Source organism: Diabrotica virgifera, chromosome 8 (genome assembly GCF_917563875.1).
Source record: "Diabrotica virgifera virgifera chromosome 8, PGI_DIABVI_V3a".
In the NCBI taxonomy this organism is placed as follows: domain Eukaryota; kingdom Metazoa; phylum Arthropoda; class Insecta; order Coleoptera; family Chrysomelidae; genus Diabrotica; species Diabrotica virgifera.
The window spans coordinates 51483658-51502110 of NC_065450.1; the positions used below are offsets into that span (position 1 = coordinate 51483658).

General features: G+C 33.6%; 1 protein-coding gene across 2 annotated transcripts in view; it reads right to left on the minus strand.

Moving 5' to 3' along the window:
* Window positions 1-18453, minus strand: part of LOC126889459 (Y+L amino acid transporter 2) — a 190646-nt gene that overhangs the window by 38225 nt on the left and 133968 nt on the right. For both annotated transcript variants that reach the window (XM_050657781.1, XM_050657780.1), the window contains exon 4: window positions 6314-6455. In XM_050657781.1, the coding sequence (XP_050513738.1) occupies window positions 6314-6455 (142 nt within the window). The remainder of the gene's footprint in view (window positions 1-6313; window positions 6456-18453) is intronic.

Consider the following 18453-nt stretch of genomic DNA (forward strand, 5'->3'; position numbering starts at 1 on the left):
TATCTAGAAGACCGTGTCCAGCAGAATGTTCCCATTGCAACAAAACAGAGTCGAAGGAAGCAGCAGTACTAAGAACAACAGTGGTCAACGACGAGTGGACGCCTACCAAGATCAAGGAAGAACAAGAAAAAGATCCAGTTTTACAGAAGATTCGAAAATGGAAAGAAGAAAATCGTCGACCATCTTGGCAAGAAATATCAAGCCTAAGCTCAGTAGTTAAGACGTATTGGGCCCAGTGGGACTCATTTATCTTGGAAGACAGCTTGCTTAAACGAGTAATAGAAAATGATGATGGTTCAGTGAGGAGAACACAGATGGTGATTCCAAAGAGCAGAGTAGCCGAAGTACTCCGTCAGTTACACGACAGTCCATCAGGAGGGCATTTTGGTGTAAAGAAGACCCTTCAGAGAATTCGGGAACGATTTTATTGGATGAATAGTTCTGACGATGTGAAGGACTGGTGTAAGAAATGTACTACCTGTGCTACAAGTAACGGACCCTACCGGAAAAGAAAGGCTCCTATGAGACAGTACAATGTTGGAAGTCCGTTTGAAAGAATAGCTTTGGATATTGCCGGTCCATTTCCAGAAAGTGACAATGGATGCAAATACATGTTGGTGGTAATGGATTACTTCACGAAATGGGTTGAGATCTACGCAATTCCAGACCAGAAGGCCGCCACTATTGCAGATGTGCTAATCAGAGACTGTATCAGCCGATATCAGAGGAGTACCTCTGGAGATCCATAGTGACCAAGGAAGAAACTTTGAGAGCGATCTATTTCAAGGAATCTGTGATAAACTAGGCATGAAGAAGACAAGAACCACGGCCTATCACCCGCAATCGGATGGAATGGTGGAGCGTATGAATAGGACAGTCGGCAAGTATTTGACAAAGATGGTGTCCAATCATCAACGAGACTGGGACCAGTACCTTCCATTCTTCGCAATGGCCTATAGATCTGCTGTTAATGAATCAACTGGCCAAACACCAGCAAAAGTCCTATTTGGACGTGAGATGCGTCTACCCTGTGATCTAGAGTTTGGATGTCGACCTGGAGAAGATGTTGCTGGTGAGGATTACGTGAATGAATTACGAAGAAGAATGGACGATATACATGAGTTGGTCCGTTCTAATCTTCAGATCGCTAGCGACCGAATGAAGAAACGATACGATACCCAAGCCGAGAGGGGATGTTTCAAGGAGAACGACAAAGTCTGACTTTATAATCCAAAGAAGCGAACAGGTTGTTCTCCCAAGTTGCAGCAGTTCTGGGAAGGTCCGTACCTCATTGTCAAGAAAATTAATGACGTTATCTACCGAATAAGCAAGATTCCTAGGGGAAAGCCGATGATAGTCCACCATAACCGGTTGGCGCCGTACGAGGGAGACCACGACGTAGATGAAGAAGTGGAAGTCAACCAAGTTCGAGAAATACCTGACCTTACCTTTGAAGAGTTCATGGGTGCCTACGGAGGTACCGGTAAAGCAAGACATGGTGTTACCACTGAAGAAAAGCGAGATCTTCTCGCACTTCCCGATGACTACTCGCTGGCCCATACCATCCCGGCCAGTATCAAAGACGCACGAGGGTTGGCATACGCTTTCCGAAGGAAGTTTGGTCGAGTTGCAGAACTTCAATGCCAACTGCCAGCTCCTGGCAAAGCATTGAAACTCCAAGATGCATCACGTTACCTATTCTATCTGGTAACAAAAGACACTGTCCATGACCAACCTACCTACCAAGATGTATGGGATGCATTAATTCAATTGAGAGAGCACGTGTTGGAGTCCGACGTGCAAAAGTTAGCCATGCCAAAGTTAGAATGCCGCCAATTAGACTGGAGAGTTATCCGAAATATTTTAGAAGAAATTTTTAAAGACACCGAGGTCCAGGTGTTAGTCTGTTGCAATCCGCATAGTTACTGGTGCGGAGAGAAGACCGTCCCCTGTCACTTTTATACAACTGGGAGTTGTAAAAGAGGGTCCAGTTGCAGATACCAGCATCCAGTTCCAGTCCCGACAAGGTTCCAAGAGGAACCATCTTTTAAGGAGGGTGCAATGTGACGCCTCACAACCCGGCCTAATTCTTCTCGATATTTCTCCGCGTTACGAGTAAAGGCCAGATCTTCCACGGCGATTCGAGGCGACCGCTGCCAGAGTATTTAAGAACAGGAATCCGATCACAGGCCAGTCAGTCATCGAACGAGCCGCGACGCGTGAGATAATTGTATTCGAAATCGGGTTTAATGAAATGTATATATTAGTTATCGAAGTTATTATGTTTAGTTAATTAAATCATAAATTTGAGTTGTAAATAAATTAGATGTGTTAGTTGGTGTTATTTGTAATTATTAAAATAAATAAGTGATGTAAATAAAATAATATAAGTAAGTCTTCCTTTATTTAAATTAAACTTAGTGCCTAAAGATATAAATAAATAAAATAGTAGAGTCAATCGCGTAACAATACCATAAACCTTTTTATTACGATGATCCATGCATTTTCTAAGGTTTGAAACGATTTCTCAAAACAAAGTTCAAATTTCTTATATCTGAGTTCATGGGAGTACTCTCGCGTCATAATGCCACCACCCCACCCATTCAATAATAAAAAAATGTTTGTAAATTTAAAATATAATTATTTATTTATAAAATATAGGCAGCAGAGAGATTCGCGTCTGTTCACTTCGAGAGAAGGCAGCAGAGAGATTCGCGATATTTTCGAGTGTTAGCTAGAGAGAGAGAGAGACAGAGAGAGACAGAGAGAGAGAGAGAGAGAGAGAGAGAGAGAGAGAGAGACAGAGCGAGAGAGAGAGAGTTTTTCGTTTGCAGTGTCTAAACATGTCTGTAATTCTAAAGGAGTGAGGTAGAGTCAGTAGTGGGAATTATTAGGGGAGAGTTGGATAAAACGGGATAGTCGGATAAAACGGGATACCTAGCCTAGAGACCCAACTAGTGGTGCTATCAATCAGACAACGACGGAAACTTGTTATCAGTCGTCATTTTAACATTCTCAGTTCGTTTTACCTCGATGCCACTATTTGATGAAAAGTTGTTGTGTTTAGAATTGTTTGACTCTATTTTTTTGATACTTTGTCCTTTTAAGTGCGCTGTTTTCTACATTATACTGCCTACATATATAAAAATATAATTCCGGTGACTATTACATTTAATTAAGCAATATTTAACGAATATTTTCATGTGTAGTCTACCTAATTTTACTTTCACATTTAGGCAGCAGCCACTTTTGTTTTGAAAAATGTCTTAGTTGGACAAAACGGGACACTTATAAGTTGGATAAAATGGGATACAGTTTCTTATGTCCCGTTTTATCTACCTATTTATTTGTTGGCCTATTATTTTTTTAAATAGGGATATGAAGCGTTTTATCATACCGCAGAGAAGAACAACATATTTTTATATGACCTTTGTTCTGATAAACGTACCTAGTCCTAAATAAAAGGTCTTATTTCCCATTTTGCCATAAAACATAAAAACGCCTATTTTAAGTTTCTGATTACTGAAGATATTATTCTTTCAAGAGTAAATTTTACTATACAGTTTAATGTCTACTTAATTTAGACATAAATTAAGTTTTAGATAATTTTATACAAAAAAATTAAATATTATAAACCTATCCCGTTTTATCCAACCATGGTTGGGTAAAACGGACTTTAATAAATATTTTTTTTACTATTTTCCAGTTACTAAAAATAGCTAAAGATATGTGTTTTGTGTGCTGCAATAAATGTTATACCTATAAAAAATAATATTATGATAATTTCTTTAACATATTTTCCGTAGTAAAAATAAAAAAGAATGGTATCCCGTTTTGTCCAACTCTCCCCTACTCAGGATTTGGATAAGTAACAAATTGGAGTGAAAAGATGAAAGGAGAGTGGAAATTATCGAAATAATAGTGGAAAATATAATATTTTTCGCTTATGAACAATTGAACAACTTTCCAAAAATTAAAGGTACACAAATGTCAACATTTTTATATATGTTTTATATAATACAGGGTGTAACGAAAATACAGGTCATAAATTAAATCAAATATTCTGAGACCAAAAATAGTTCGAATGAACCTAATTTACCTTGTTACTAATATGCACATAAAAAAGTTACAGCCCTTTGAAGTAACAAAATGAAAATCGATTTTTTCGAATATATCGAAAACTGTTAGAGATTTTTTATTGAAAATGGACATGTGGCATTCTTATGACAGGAACATCTTAAAAAAAGATTATAGTGAAATGTGTGCAGCCCATAAAAATTTTATGGGGGTTTTGTTCCCTTAAACCCCCCAAACTTTTGTGTACGTTCCAATTAAATTATTATTGTGGTACCTTTAGCTAAATTCAATATTTCTAAAACTTTTTTGCCTCTTAGTATTTTTTCGATAAGGCAGTTTTTATCGAGTTGCGGCGTCTTTTTAATATGTTTACATAAAAAGTTTATGGGGGTTTTGTTCCTTTAAACCCCCCCAAATGTTTGTGTACGTTCCAATTAAACTTTTACTGCGGTACCATTAGTTAAACACAGTGTTTTTAAAACTTTTTTCCCTCTGTGTATTTTTTTCGAGAAGGCACTTTTTATCGAGATGTGACTTCTTTTTTAATATGGTTCAAAATACCCAGTGTCCACTTATATTTTCCCCCATTTTAACTGCCTATAACTTCTAAACGGCTTAAGATAGAAAAATGCGGTTTTCGCTGAAATGTTTTATTTTAGTAAAAGTTTTGTCTGAATGTATTGAATTTTTTATATCACTTTCAAATACGAAAAAAAATGGCGGATTTTTGGAAAAAAACGTTGTTGACTTTTTTTTAACGGAACACCCAGTATATTTTTTTGTAAATTGAAAGAAAGGTCATTCACCTATCCAGCGATATAAAGTTTTTCAAAATCGGTTGTCAAATCACTGAGTAATTAATTTTTAAAATGAGCGGTGCAACGTAGATATCACATACCTAAATAACATAGTAACTAAGCAAAATGATATATTATGTGATTTCCACATTGCATCTCTCATTTTAAAAATTATTTGCTCAGTCATTTGACAACCGATTTTAAGAAAATTTATATCGCTGGATAGGTAAATGACCGTTTTTTTAAGCTATAAATAAACTAAAATACAAGCTAAAATATACTGGGTGTTTGAATAAAAAAAATCAACAACGTTTTTTTTCAAAAATGCGCCATTTTTTATTTAAAAGCGATATAAAAAAAATAGTGATTTACCTAAAAACTTGAAAAAAACGGTCATTTACCTATCCAACGATATAAAAAAATTTAAAATCGGTTGTCAAATGACTGAGCAATTAATTTTTAAAATGAGAGATGCAATGTGGAAATCACATAACATAATATCAATTTGTTTAGTTATGTTATTTAGGTATGTGATATCCACGTTGCACCTCTCATTTTAAAAATTAATTACTCACTGATTTGACAACCGATTTTGAAAAACTTTATATCGCTGGATAGGTGAATGACCTTTCTTTCAATTTACAAAAAATATACTGGGTGTTCCATTAAAAAAAGTCAACAACGTTTTTTTCAAAAATCCGCCATTTTTCTTTTCGTATTTGAAAGCGATATAAAAAATTCAATCCATTCAGACAAAACTTTTACTAAAACAAAACATTTCAGCGAAAACCGCATATTTCTATCTTGAGCCGTTTAGAAGTTATAGGCAGTTAAAATGGGGGAAAATATAAATGGACACCCGGTATATCTAAAAATGTAAATCATAAATAAATTTTCATATTATTACCAAGTCTCCATAATCGTCCTTAGCCATATACAAATATGTGGTGGATTTGACAAATATTCAAAATATCTCGATAAAAACTGACTTTTCGAAAAAGTACTAAGAGGCAAACATTTTTTTAAAATAATGTGTTTAACTAATGGTACTACAATAATAATTAAATTGTAACGTACACAAAAGTTTGGAGGGGTTTAAAGGAACAAAACCCCCATAAAATTTTTATGGGGTGTCCAAATTTCACTATAATTTTTTCTTAAGATACTAGTACCATAAGAATGCCACATGTCTATTTTCAATAAAAGATCTTTAATAGTTTTCGATATATTGGAAAAAATCAATTTTCATTTTGTAACTTAAAAGGGCTGTAACTTTTTTTATGTGCACATTTGTACTAAAGTAAGTTAGGTTCAATCGAACTATTTTTGGTCCCAGAATATGTGATTAAATTTATGACCTGTATATAAAAACAAAGATTTTCAGTATGTTTTTTTAACAAATTCATTCGGTTTCCTAACATAAAACAGTAGACACTTACCGGTAAGGGTCTTGCAGTTCTTCCGTTACAAAATTAAGGAAATTCCATCCTCCAAATGCGAATAGGCCTGAGTAGAAACTTAAAGCTATATGTGAGAGATCATATTTTCCATCGAAAGCATTATTGAAGTTTTCTGTGTGTCCTAAAATAATTATAATTACATTATATTTATAACTGCGGTTTTTACAGATAATAAAACTAGACTACACTAGATAACGCTAGAGAAGTGTAGCTAAAGTACAAAAATATTCGATTTAAATAGTTACTAAAATATTGTCAAACACTCTATATGTCCTGCCCTACTCCTTTCTTAGTAATTTGCCGTTTCAAAAATGTGGTGTCCACTTCAGTATTGAATGTTCACACCACAGGTTTGGCGAAGCCTTCTTAATATTATTTTTTTCTGAACATTATTATCTTAACATTATTTTAAACAGTATTCTTTCCAATGGTATGTTAACCGAGCTCTCCTTCACAAGAAGGTAGAATCCTGGTCCCTATCTAACAATCTTACCCAAACTTTTTTTTCTAAATGTATAAACATTTTCAAATCAAACTAAGTTTTCTGTGCTACTTTGATTGATAACTTACTTTGTTTTTCGGTAGATGGTTCTAGTACATCCGTGACATTTCTTTCTTTGCAATTCGGAAAGGCCCAAAGTGTGATGCCTGGGGAAATCGGAGAGAAGAGGATATGGGACTACTGATGAGGAGGAAAAAACCTCCGAAACCGGTATAGACTCTTCCTGTACTCTCCGATTTAACCAGAGTATTATGCAGCTGCTGCATTTTCGTGTTGCAAAGAAATTGAAAATGTTTATACATTTTAATTCATTTACTCTTTTGTTGAGTACTAAGGAATCTTTCTTGTTGGAACTTTTATCACGTTGAGCAGATGGGTTGTGAATTATTTAAAATTCTCTCATCTTAATTTCCTCGGCATTATGTATGATTTATAATTTTTGAAAATCTCGGGAGGTTGTAACCAAAGAAAGTATTCCACCTGTTGTCAATCTGGTGGTATGGGAACGATATTTATTGTCGTTTTCTGTGCTACTTCGATTGATAACTTACTTTCTTTTTTTTTTTCTTTTGAGAGTGGAAATTTTCTAAATACCGTACAAGATTGACCCATCGCTAGGGATGGCTGGCGTGTGTTGGATTCAGAATAGAGAAGTACGAGCCCATTTTCCCCTAGAAGGAAGTTTTGCAAACGGATATCCTTCTTTTATCCTGCCTACCACCTAAAAACTCCTACTTTTAGTAGACTGTCACACGTATCGTGCTCCGAAAGCGGACTGGCCGCTGTAAGGCTGATGACACTTTCGGAGCATTACCTTATATTATCTTGATCTCTCTGTCGTTGGTCCGGCTGCTGCTTATCTTCTTCTTCTTTCTTCTTAATGATTCTTCTTCAGATGCCATCTTCGCAACGGAGGTTGGCAATCATCATAGCTATTTTAATTTTTGAGGCAGTAGCTCTAAATAGTTGTTTTGAGCTGCATCCAAACCATTCTCTCAGATTCTTCAACCATGAAATTCGTCTTCTTCCGATGCTTCTTCTGCCATCTATATTTCCCTGCATTATGAGTTGTAGGATGCCATACTTCTCGCCCCGCATCACATGGCCGAGATACTGTAGCTTATTTTCTTTAATTGTAAGTTCAACTTCCTTCTCTTTATCTATTCTTCTCAGTACTTCATTGTTCGTAACTCTGTCTACCCAAGAAACCCTCAGAATTCTTCTATAGGTCCATATTTCAAAGGCGTTAAGTCGTCTCATTGTCTCTGCATTTAACGTCCATGATTCCACTCCATAGTATAGTAAACTGTAGACGTAACATTTTGTTAGGCTTACTTTAAGAGCCAATGTTAAATCTTTGCTACATAGGACCTTTTTCATTTTTATAAAATTAGAACGTGCTTTTTCGATTCTGACTTTTATTTCTGCAGTGTAGTCATTATTTTCTGTTATAAGTGTTCCTAGGTAAGTGTACTTTTTTACTCTTTCGATCTGCTGGACCTCTACTATCAAGATTTCGTTAGTATTATGGTTGTTTTTACTAATTTTCATTAACTTCGTCTTTTTGATATTGAGAGAGAGTCCGTACTCCCTACTACACCTTACTATTTTACTCATGAGTCTTTGCAGGTCTTGTAAACTATCGGCTATTATTACTGTATCATCTGCATATCTGATGTTAACTAAGACTCCATTTACTCTTATGCCGATTGATTCATCTTCCACAGTTTCTCGCATTACCTCTTCAGAATAAGCGTTAAATAATAGAGGTGATAGTATGCAGCCTTGCCTGACTCCTCTCTTTATTTCCATTTCTTCAGATGTTTATTTTTCAATTCCTACTATTGCTCGCTGATTGTAATAGAGGTGTGTTATTAGTCTTAAATCTCTTTCATCTAGGTTTTTATTTTTTAGGATCTCCATGAGTCGATCATGTTTTACTTTATCAAACGCCTTATTGTAGTCTATAAAACAGACATAAAGAGGATGGTTAACATCCAAACATCTCTGTGTCAGCACGTTAAAGGAGAATAATGCCTCTCTGGTACCCATACCATTGCGGAACCCATATTGAGTGTCACTAATATCCAGCTCCAGTTTAGAGTGTATTCTGGCGTGGATAATTTTCAATAGAATTTTCAAGATAACATTAAGCTTACTGTTCGGTAGTCACTGCATTCCTTTGCATTTACTTTCTTTGGCAAACACACATCTTAATGATTGCACGGATGCAATTGATCACACTATTCCATCCCTCCTTACTTCCCGTAATATTCGCGATCATCTCTCTCACAGGACTCAAGTATAAGTGAGGACGTTTGAGTTTGCATAAATTCATTATATCGAGAATGAGCAAATTTGAAGAGAAATCCTCAGACAGGTCGATTTTTATTTTTAAATTAGGACTTTTTGGCATATATATAATACTATTGACGTCATCCATCTGGGCGTGATGATGTAATCAATGATTTTTTTAAATGAGAGTAGGGGTTGTGTGATATCTCATTTGAAAGGTTATTTAATTCTCTATTCAGTAATATAAACATTAACATAATTATTTATACAGGGCTGATGCCTGGTTTTTAGCCTTGGTGTGCTATGAATAGGGAACTTGCATAAATTTTTAAATATTAAAATAATATTAAAAAACATAAGGAACATGATCTTAAAACGCTTGCATGCGAAAAAAACAAATATTTTTAACCCGTACGCTAATTACGACGCTTTGAAAATGCTATAAAATTCAAATATCTTAGGACGCTCTTGAACGTCCTTCTATTGGTCTGACGTCACCGACCACGGTCAACCGGGCTAGCAGTCGGAAACAACGCGATTAGGGTAGGTATTACGAATTACGGGTATTGTGTATTACATTTTAATCGTATTCAAATGGAAATTATCAGTTATTATTTGTATTCTTGCATAGTTCTACAATCAGTTTATTTAATTTCAAAGTGAAATTTATAAATCTTTAGAAATTACTAATGTTTTTATAACGTATAAGTACTATTACTCACGAGGGTTTTTCAAAAGAAAGCGATTAAATTATAGGTCTGGATCCCGCGTATGAAAAAAAAAGTTGATTAATAGCATGCTGAAAATTTGTTAATAGCTTAAGGGTGTCTAGTCGGACAAAATTTGATATATTGGAACATTGGAACAGGGGAAGTTTTAATTGTGGAACAGGTTAAAAAATTGGAACGGTCAGACCACGAAAACGTCACATGTATTTTGTCCGACAAAACTTCCAATTGATTTGTTACCCTTTCATTAAACTCTCATGCAAAAATCAGGCTGCTATTTATCACCAAATGTGAATTATAATGAGTGGAACACGTAAAATATGTCAAATGACAGGAATTATGCCAGTAATTATGACACGTGATAAATAGCAGTCTGATTTTTGCATGAGAGTTTAATGAAACGGTAACAAATCAATTGGAAGTTCTGTCGGACAAAATACATGTGACGTTTTCGTGGTCTGACCGTTCCAAATTTTTAAACTGTTCCACAATTAAAACTTCCCCTGTTCCAGTGTTCCCATATATCACAGTTTGTCCGACTAGAAACCCTTAAGCTATTAACAAATTTTCAGTTTGCTATTAATCAACTTTTTTTTCATACGCGAGATCCAGACCTATTATTCTGGGGATTGTATAGTACATTTTAATCGTCTTTTGTATATATATTGTAAGTATAGTTCCCAATCAGCTTAGTTTCAAATTGAAATTGATAAAGTTGAGTGCTACTTTGTAAAGAGTTTAAAACGCATAATATGACGGACGAGGGGTTTTCAAAAGGTGAATCTGACAACTTACCTACCGTTGATGTCTTCATGGTGGCAAATTTTATAAAAAGTAGTGAAAGCTATTCTATTGGAGAAATGGGAGGTGTTAAGGCAAATAAGTAAGTATTTAAGCATGTTTAAACCGTTTATAACAATAGTTTGGTACCATTATATTATAGTATACGGTTTACCCCGTGGGTTTGATCTACCTACCCCTAATCGAAGGATTTCGTATATCCTGGAAAAGATTACGGTGTAATTTTCATAATAATAAAGAAACAAATTTTTTATAAGTTTATTATATTTTATTGTAATGTTTATTAGTACTTAGCAATAACCATTTCGACTACAAAGGAGCAAAAATGTTTGTTGGATGTTCTGACAGTTGTGATTTTGCATCCCGGCACTATACAGTACTTATATTGCGCAGATTTGTTTTCCATTTGGTAAAGTATATTATACACTAAATACACTAAACTACACTAAATACAATAACATAAATACCGAGCAAACAGCACAGATATTCGACACGCACAACTGGCAATGGCAAACTGCATTCAATGCAATTAGACTGGGAGATATTATACAGAAGTTCAGCCACGATTTTCTAAGTCCTGCCTTTTGCAATACTGGAAGGGTAGACGATGTATTTACAATTTGTGGAAACATCCACAAATTTCCTGTGACATTTTCCTGTAAAAATTAGATTTTCCCAAAAAATAAAAATAGGGTTTTGCGATGAATTTCTAAGTCCTGCCATATCCGTAGATAGACAGGATACTATCGATTTTATGAAGAAAATTTTTTGGGCAGGAGGGTTGCAAACGGGGTAACGGAGTATATATGTATACAAACATGTAAGGAAAATAATGAAATTTTCATGATTTTCTAGGTCCTGCCAACTAAATAAACTAAACATATTTATTTCAAAATGATCAAAAAAAATATTGGCATGACGTCTCCTAATGTTTAAGTATACTTGTCCCTTGGAAAATTCTGCGGAAAATTTTCACCCTGATTCCGTGATTTTTTTAGTCCTGCCTTTAAAAAGTTATAATACTCAAATACAATCAATACCTTTTCGGTACTCGGCAGGAAGGTTAAACAGTTCTTGTAAGACGGCAGGAGTCCTAGATTTGTAAGAAAATTCGTGAAAAAGTCAACGATTTTCTGAGTCATGCCATTTTGCACATGTTTCAAGAATCTTAATATAAGTCTATTTACAAAGAGGCAGGATGGTTTTATGGTTATTTTGTATACAGGGTGGGGCATTAGTGTGACAAAGTCCAATTACTCGTTTGTCGTAAGATATACGAAAAAAGTTATTTAGGTAGAACATGGGCCACAGATAGGACTATGATTTAACAGTATTTTCTACAGGGCTACCCGTTTTCACAGGGTGACACAAATTTATGTTTTTTTAAATGGAATACCCTGTATATTTTTACATTTTTGGATTCTACTCGATGTTCTCTTTAATAAAATATAGTGTTTTGAAATATTATACGAGGTAGTTTAAAATATAATTACGTTTTTTTTTTGTTAATTTTGTAGGAACATTCACACCCTATACATATTGTTAGTGATTGGATATCCAAACTTCTATTAATTTATGTTTAAACGATTTTTAATATAGTCTACTATTGTCAGTTATTAATAGTATACCAAAATGTTTAATTTTAGTATACGGGGTTGGTTGAAACTCGGAATGAATATTTTCTGAGTTTTGTTAAATGGGACACCCTGTATTTTAGTATTATAATAAAATGGTATTTTATGGTACCTTTTTATTTGTTAAGCATTTTCTGTACCATATTTATATATTAATTTCGGCAGTAAATTGATACAGACAGATTACTCAGGTGGTTTTTGGGGTTTCTGAACAAGAATGTCACATTAGAACAGATCTTTACCTATTGCTCGGGGTGACTAATATACACGCCATATTCTTAAATTTCGAGGCTTTCAGACACTAAAGTGATGCAAGTAGATTACTCGAGGAGTTTTGTGGTTGCTGAACATGAATTACGCCATTAGAATCGACCTCCAAAAACTCTCTAAATTAGAGATCAGTCACCCTGGGCACCAGGTGCTCCGAGGGTCGGTTGTAATGTCATATTCGTGTTCGGCCATCCTAAAAACCCTCGAATAATCTGTTTTCTTTAATTTATTGCCGATATCCCACGAAACTCCAGATGACGTGCCTTATCAGCAACTCTGAGCACTAGGTGATTCGGAGGTCGGTTCTGCTTGCGTATTCGTAACTCCATAAACCTCCCAAATAACAAAATTTTGCCCTTAATACACTGATTTTGACAGGTTTATGCACTTTTGGATGCATATTATGCACTAAAATGGAATTTCCACCCATTTTTATATTGTACACCTTTTATTTGAATTTGAAAAAAATTTTAAAAATATAAAAAAAAACAAGTATATTCAAATGGGAAATAAGCCACAATTTTACCTAAAAATGATTTTATTAACGTTTCGATGCCCAAGTCGGGTATCGTTGTCAAAATACAAAATAATACTAAATAAACAAAAATGTTGCTTAGTAAAAAATTCTTCTAATAATTTATTTAATCTGACTCATTTATATCGGCAATTCAGACACGTATTATACATTTTAAAGTAGACGACTTTAAAATGATATTGCCAATATTGATGAGTTGCGTTCCTGGGACGACTTTACTAAAAGATAGTTCATTCGATTACATGAAATCATTCCCAACTTAAGAATATCCGCCACAAAAAATCATAGTATGTGATCTGTCTTTAAAAAGACAATCAAATGCAACGGTGGCACTGAAATTCTCGCGTTAGAGATTCCATAGTAAATCACGAGGGAAAACCAGGAAAAACCTCGTGATACTATCCCGACATCGTAAGTATTTGGGTTTACATTTAGTTTACTCTCAAAAAATAATACCAAATTCTGACTTGATATTTTAAATTTTAAATAATACTAAAATACTAAATATGTACTAACTCGATATGTTACTGATTTACTAATTGTGGTATTTTCTTTCTATTGACTTCCTCCTTTAATATGGGTAACCACATCCTACTGCATTCTACCGAGGAATTTGCGACACAATTGGTTTCATTTAGCATAATTAGAGCCGCTTCTTTGATTTTTCTCTTTTTACTATCTGCTTCTTTTAGGACTATACTTGAATCTCTCCACTGAACTCTATGTTCATTATCCCATGCGTGTTGACATATTTGAGATCTATCAAATTCTCTATTTTTTATATAAGACTGATGTTCATTTACTCTAACGTTTAATGGTCTTGACGTTTCACCTATATAAAATTGTTCGCATTCACAAGGTATTTTATAAATACAATTCTTTGTTCTTTCTTGTTCACTGTTAGGTTTAGTTTTAGATAGAATAGATCTCAATGTGTTTGTTGTTTTGAATGTTGTTGATATGTTGAATTTATTTCCTATTGTTTTAAGTTTCTCGGATAGTCCTTTTATATATGGTATTGATATTTTCCTCGTATTATTTCTTGTGAATGTTGTAGGATCCCGTTCTAAGTTGTTCTGTTCCAGTCGATCCAATCTTGACAATTCCTTATTTATAAACGATATGGGATAATCATTTTTTAATAAAACAGATGTTAACAATTGTTTTTTAATTTAATAACAATTTACTATGGAATCTCTAACGCGAGAATTTCAGTGCCACCGTTGCATTTGATTGTCTTTTTAAAGACAGATCACATGCTATGATTTTTTGTGGCGGATATTCTTAAGTTGGGAATGATTTCATGTAATCGAATGAACTATCTTTTAGTAAAGTCGTCCCAGGAACGCAACTCATCAATATTGGCAATATCATTTTAAAGTCGTCTACTTTAAAATGTATAATACGTGTCTGAATTGCCGATATAAATGAGTCAGATTAAATAAATTATTAGAAGAATTTTTTACTAAGCAACAACATTTTTGTTTATTTAGTATTATTTTGTATTTTGACAACGATACCCGACTTGGGCATCGAAACGTTAATAAAATCATTTTTAGGTAAAATTGTGGCTTATTTCCCATTTGAATATACTTGATTATAGAAATGCCACAAGAAAATAGCTTCAGAACAACAATAAAAAAAAACGGTGTATTTGCCGACTTAAAGCAAGAGTAACTTTTAGTTCTAGAATAACTCATAATTTACAGTTTGCTATTAGATTTGAAAAGTGTGTAAAAATTCCTAAACATTACTCAGGAAAATAATATTTAATAGGATACGATTGTTTTAATGATATACAAATTAATTTTTTTTATTATTCATCTTTGCGGTTATCCTGCCAAGTTGTAAACGGTTTTAGATTAGTGTTTTTTAAGCATACTCGACATGGTATGACTCAGAAAATTGTGGTGATATGAATATGTTTGTATAACACCCTGAAATAATTTTACAGACACACAATTTAATTTTTTTATACGAAATAACTATACAACCATCCTGCCTCTTTGAAAATAGATTTATATCAACCTTCTTGAGATATGTGCGAAATGGCATGACTTAGAAAATCGTGTAATTTTCCACGAATTTTCTTACAAATTTTTTAACTATATATAGTAAAAAAAGTGTAACTAAACATCCTGCCATTTTGAATAATGTCTACTGAAATTATTTATTTTATAACAAAATTTATTTTATGACTTAGAAAATCACGGAACCAGAGTGACAATTTTATACAGAATTTTCCAAGAAACAAGTGCAGTTAAACATCAGGTGACGTCATGCCAACATTTTATTTTGGTCATTTTGAAATAAATATGATTAATTTATTAAGTTGGCAGGACTTAATGAAAATGTCATTATTTTCATTACATGTTTGTATATCTGTATACTCCCTTAGTCCTTTTGCAACCGTCCTGCCCAAAAAATTTTCTTCATAAAATAGATAGTGTCTTGTTATTCTATGAATATGGCAGGACTTAAAAATTCATCGCAACTCCCAATTTTTTTTTTTTCATGGAAAATCTAATTTTCACAGGAAAATGTCACAGGAAACCCGTGGATTTTTCCACAAATTGTAAGTACCTTCTCTAACCTTCCAGTATTGCAAAGGGCAGGACTTAGAAAATCGTGGTTGAACTTCTGTTAATATCTCCCGGTTTAAATAGCCCACCGAACGGGCGAACGATACGACGTCAGACCCCAGCTCGCGTTTTTGAAGTTGTTTGAAACGGAAATTTTGGGCGCGGAACTATCATCAGTTGTTGTACGTACACTATTCATTGTTAAGACGTAATATTTTGAATATAACATTTTTAAACATAAATTAGCAATTTTATGCAAAACAATTTTTTAGTGCAAGTTCCCTATTATCACTATACAAATTTCTAGCCTTACAGGAAGACGCAGACGGTTACTCGGAGGGTTCACTAGAGTATTAGTATTATATTTGCATATACAACCAACGCTGGTATAGAATACCTAATAGTGTCAGTCACCATATCTTTTTAAGGACAATGGACTGAGATAATTTAATTTCGGATATAATCCATCCATAATCCGACAAGCTGAACCGCTAGGATGATTATAATGTGATAAAAAATGTATGTATATTAATATAGTAATGTACAAATATATTAATATAAACAGTTCGTATATTGTTATCTTCAAAAACACTTTACCTAACAACAAAATTTGAAATTGTGTATGACCCTTAGCCTTGTATTAAGAAACTATTTGGCGATTTGTATATTTTTATCATTTTGGTATTATGAAATTTCTAATGAAAATATTATAACATATAACATAAAGACCTTGTAAAGTTGAAAAGCAAACCTATTATAAAAACTGGGGGCATGGATGTTCATACTTTTTTATAGCTAAGTACATACCGGTTCATATAAATTAATATTATTGTTTAACTTATTTATACTAACTTGTTTTTATTTATATTATAGACATTTTTTCTTTAATATTAATTTTAATGATTAAGACTCGCAATGGAAATATAATCTTATGTAACGGTAAAAATGAGCACAATGGACAATAACGAGGGAGGCCTATGTCCAGCAGTGGACGAAAAATGCTGGAGGAGGAGGATGATGATGATGAACGGTAAAAATGTAAAAACTTATTACATGGTGAATGCTTAAATACGAAGAAGTGATGTTACCATTCGCATGCATAACATGAAATGAGAATGTCCCCTGATAAATGAATACGTGAACGAGGAGGATTGTAAGAAGAAAACCTCAAGTCAGTTTGGAAAAAATCTGAAATATGATATGTGAGAGCGGAATATATGCAAAGTGCATATAGATGCATATATTGCATATTTTCAGACAACAAACACAACATTGCATATTTAAGCTAAACACGATTTATTTTGCATATTTTAAAAATAAATTATATAAAAGTTTAAAATTTTCCTCTCTTAGTTGGAATTTTATAACTTCGATATGAACGAGCTCGTTATTTATCTATCTATCGCTCATTATTATCTATCTGGACTTTCCCATTACTACCTGAATTTAACAATTATGGGTGTTCCCAGAAAAATATTATTTTATTAGCGTAGCAAGTCGTAGATACCTACCTGCTTTTAAGGGTCTAATATTTATTTTGTCAGTTTCCGGCCAACATTTGTTTAAAGTAAACGTTGTATCGTATTTAGTGTTTTTGAAGTAATTGGTATATATTAAATTTAAATATGTCTATCATTCAAAAAAGTGCTTGGATAAAGTGTTTTCCCGAGTTAAAGCTAAGTGGAGACAAAGTATTTTGCAAGGCCTGTTCCAAAATCGTAAGTTACATTCATTTTCACATTTCATTTTTTAAATGAGGAACTGACAAACAAAAGCATCATGTCCCACAAAAGAAATTTTTCTGGAAAGAGTGTTTTTATTCGACAAATTCGCTTTTACTTCTATAAAGACGGACATAGAGAGAATCATCAAAATACAAAAATCCATTAAATTGTAGACAATTCCGCTTTTGTTCTTCAGCTTCTCGTATGAAAATTGATTTCTTTTTGGTGCTTGAACATTTTTTTCTTTTACAGATTTTCTGTGAGAAGAAGTTTCAAGTCGACCAACATTTAAAAAAATTGCTACTCATAAGTTGAAGCTAAAAAAGATTGCATTAGGACCCGTTCAGCAGTCCATTCATACATCTCTTCAAAATGTTCAAGATCAAGATGAATCAAAAAAAGAAAAACGTTTGTTTAATCAAGACCTGTGTAAAGCTTTGTTGGCAGCAAACATTCCGTTAAAAAAATTACAAAATATACATTTTAGGCAATTTTTGCAAAAATATTGTAACTCCAATATTCCTAACGAGGCAACGCTAAGAAAGGGCAATGTGAATGCATTGTATGATGGAGTAATTGAGGAAATTAAAGTTTCTTTAAGCGATAACACCTTTTACGTAATTGTCGATGAAAGTACAGATGCATGTGGTCGATATATGGTGCATCTTATAATCGGCGCCTTAAAAGAGGATGAACCAGGGAAACCTTATTTAATAGCTGCAAAACAACTGGAGAAAACCAATAATGTGACTGTAAGCCGTTTCATTCAGCAAACACTCTCTGCTTTCTTTTTGCCAACAGAAATAAAAAGTGAACATTTTTTAATATTTTTATCAGATGCCGCTCCGTATATGGTAAAGGTAGGACAAAATTTGAAAATATTTTACCCAAATATGGTACACGTCACTTGTCTTCTACATGGCATAAACAGAGTAGCAGAAGTTCTCAGAGGTGAATTTGATTTAGTCAATAAATTAATTTCAAACGTTAAAAAAGTATTTTTGAAAGCACCTTTATGTGTGCAAATATATAAAGAAAAATTACAAGG